The sequence below is a fragment of the Cucumis sativus genome, chromosome 3 (assembly GCF_000004075.3).
Source record: "Cucumis sativus cultivar 9930 chromosome 3, Cucumber_9930_V3, whole genome shotgun sequence".
NCBI classification, from domain to species: domain Eukaryota; kingdom Viridiplantae; phylum Streptophyta; class Magnoliopsida; order Cucurbitales; family Cucurbitaceae; genus Cucumis; species Cucumis sativus.
Window position 1 is genome coordinate 11,947,691 of NC_026657.2, and position 3,654 is coordinate 11,951,344.

Genomic DNA, 3,654 nt, shown 5'->3' on the forward strand with positions numbered 1-3,654 from the left:
AAATAAAAAAAATATTTAGAATAATTAACTTTATTATCAAATAGAGGTATAGATATATAGAGTGAACGTAACATGACCCAAATTAGGAAATATGATTTTTTAAATCAAGAATAACAATACATATGATTTTTATTAAATTAAAAATTTTTAGACTAAGAAAGAAATTTAAAAAATGGTCATATTATATTCACATAATTTTTTTAAAATTTTGAAGAAGAATTGTTTAGTAATACTCCTAAATTTATAATTTTGTGAATTATATTGAAGTCAACCAAAATGGAATCTAATAAATAAAGTTCCTCCTTCATGGGATTTTATTTAAAAAAAGAATATAGAATAATAATAATAATAGTTAGATTTATTTATTGAAATTTGGGTTTGTCGTTGTTTAGCCGCAACAGAGAACCCAAAGATCAATAAGTTCTATGGTACCGACCAAATAAAATAATATTATTTTGTCTAAAAGAACGAAGCAAAATAATAATAGAGTTATTGAATTATGAGTCAAAACCCTTGCCAAACATATGGTTCACTTTTTATTTCTCTCAGCCACATTCTACCTTTTTAATCCATTTTTTTTTTCTTTTTATTAAAAAAAGTTATTATTATTATTTGATCTTTCTCTTTACCCTTTATCTCTATATATATATATCTATCTCCCTTTTCATTATCCCTTTAAGAAACTAACACCCTTCTCCCCCCCCTCTCCCTCTTCTTCTTCTTCTTCCTTTCTCACTCTTAAATTTCCTCTAATGGCTGCTACAACTTTGAAGCTTAATTCAATTCCCAATCATGTCACATTTTTTGAAACAACTCGTCCTATGTCGCATTCTTTTGGACAAGTATCCATACCCAGAAAATCCGATACTAATGTTTCTTCTTCTTCTTCTTCTTCTTCATCGTCGTCGGCTTCTCGACGGTTATCGGTTTCGTCTTCTTCAGTATTAGTACCGTTGATGGATGTATTTTCTTCTTCTTCTTTTTCTTCTTGTTCTACGGCTGCTGCGGCTGCCATGGTTCAAAAAGTGGCCAGTTTGGCACGCTTGTGGAGGCAGATTCATGGCTGCAATGACTGGGAAGATCTCGTGGAGCCCACGCTTCACCCGCTTCTACGGCGAGAAATTATCCGCTACGGCGAGTTTGTAACGGCTTGTTATAAGGCTTTTGATCTTGATCCCAACTCTAAACGCTATTTGACCTGCAAATTTGGGAAGAAGAGTTTGTTGAAGGAAGTGGGTTTGGAGAGTTCAGGTTATGAAGTAACTAAATATATCTATGCTACTCCACCGGATATTAATATTCCTCCCATCCAAAACTCCCCGCCATCTTGCGGCCGATGGATCGGGTACGTTGCGGTTTCTTCCGACGAAACCAGCAAGAGACTTGGGCGACGAGATATAATCATTACTTTCAGAGGTACCGTCACCAACCCCGAATGGATTGCTAATCTAATGAGCTCCCTCACTCCTGCTCGCCTCGATCCTCACAATCATCGACCCGATGTCAAGGTTTGTTAATCTAACTCATGAACCCAAAAGCTTAAATATATCATCTCTAATTTTCTCTTTTAACACAATTTAAATATCAACCCAAGAGCTAAAATAAGTTGAAGAAATTGATAAGTTCCAATAAATTAAATTACTTGAAATAGTTCTACACAGAACTTACTAAATAATTAACAATGCATAACCGCGAAGGAAAGAAAAGAAAAGTACCCTTTATTTTGATATCATGTTAAAAACAATTCAGCTTGGTGGCTTACGGTAAATTTAATATTTTTTCAGGTTGAATCAGGGTTTTTAACACTATACACGAGCGAAGAATCGAGCATGAAGTTCGGGCTCGAGAGTTGTCGGGAGCAGCTATTGTCAGAAGTGTCAAGGCTACTAAATAAGTACAAAGAGGAAGAAGTAAGCATAACCATGGCTGGGCATAGCATGGGGAGTGCATTAGCTCTTCTTCTAGCATATGACATAGCTGAATTAGGGTTGAATAGAAGAACAAACAACGAAGTGGTACCAGTTTCAGTATTCTCATTTGGAGGTCCAAGAGTTGGGAATTCAGGGTTCAAGAAAAGATGTGAAGAATTGGGAGTAAAAGTTTTAAGAATTGTGAATGTGAATGACCCCATCACAAAGATGCCAGGTGTTTTATTCAATGAGAATTTTAGGGTTTTTGGAGGTCTCTTAAATGGAGGAGCTAATAATAGCTATGAACATGTTGGAGTTGAATTGGTTCTTGATTTCTTCAACATGCAAAACCCTTCTTGTGTTCATGATTTGGAGACTTATATAAGCCTTTTAAGATGTCCAAAAAAACAAGAAGATGAAGATGAAGATGAAGATGAAGATAGTGGGAGAGGAAAGATTATTATTAATAGTGGGGAGTTTATCAACAAAGCTATGGAGTTTTTGTGTAGTAATGCACAAAGCTTGAACATGTTTCCATGGAGGAATCCAATGAATTACTTGAGTCAATCACAAAATTAGGTCACAAAGTAAAAAGGATATAGAAAAACAAAAAGGGGTTTGATATATAATTTTAGGGTTTTAAAAGAGTAAAACCAAAATTATATATACATTTAACTCTTCAACCTTTGACTTTTTTTTTCCCACTAAGCTAAGGTAGGGGGAGACATTCATAGAGACAAACATAACCAAAACTTGTACATTTTTTTTTATCATTTGTTTTTCTTGTTGTTAATGGATTAATAACCTCAAAGAGGTTAAATTCATATGTTGTATAGAAAACAATCCAAGGAATTAAATGAGTATTGACACTGTTATTTCTTTAATTACTTAGATTAATCTCATTTAAACTCAACATTAGAACAAAGTATATAAACTACTTGCCTTTATTGTATTTTTGGTTTGATTAAAATTGAATGACACATGGAAGTTGTTTTCCCCCATGTACTATATACCTATAATTTTATTTGAAAAAATCAAAATCATTTTTTTGACACTTCGAAAGAAGAAAAATAAACATCTAAATCTAAATCTCGAAATTGATATCTATAGTATATGTTATAAACTAGTTGAACTAAGCATTGTTAAAATATACTTATAGGTTTAGCGGGATAACTATTCCGTTTTTGTTTAAACAAAAAAAAATTGAATTAAGTTTTCAAATATTACTTCTGCTTATTTCTACCATGTTTTAAAGAAGTTATTTTTAAAAGCTAAAGTCGAATTTTAAAAACTAAAAAGGTATTATATATATATATGTATGTATAATTATGATACTTATTCTTGGGTCTCTTTACATCTCTTTCATCTATTGTGCTCTCCTATCCAATTGTTTGTATGTATTTATTTTTATTTGAACTTGTGGACAACAAATGATGAGAGTGTTATAGATACGTCAATTGACAAAAATTTCAAACCATTTGTTTAAATGAGTTAAAAATCATAGTTTGAATATTAAGAATAAACAAATGTAAATTTTAGAAACATAACATTAAAAGAAAAAATAGTTATAGATAGAAAATAGTGATTATACCAACACTAATACACATCAGATCTCACAAAAACACTGTAGCTAAGTATGTGCTAGATGAGAATAGTACTAAGTTGAGCGACCACTTGAAAAGTCATCGTGTTGCACTTGACCTTTTAATATATATATATAGATATATATCTTTACTAATGGTTG

At 31.9% G+C, this 3,654-nt stretch overlaps 1 protein-coding gene across 1 annotated transcript; it reads left to right on the forward strand.

The window, feature by feature from the left end:
• The first annotated feature begins 689 nt into the window (after positions 1–689).
• On the forward strand, positions 690–2,794 carry LOC101219591 (galactolipase DONGLE, chloroplastic). Its single transcript, XM_004148120.3, has 2 exons — positions 690–1,508; positions 1,785–2,794. The coding sequence occupies exons 1-2, from the start codon at positions 753–755 to the stop codon at positions 2,487–2,489; spliced, it is 1,461 nt and encodes a 486-aa protein (XP_004148168.2). The 5' UTR covers positions 690–752; the 3' UTR covers positions 2,490–2,794.
• The last annotated feature ends 860 nt before the right edge of the window (positions 2,795–3,654 follow it).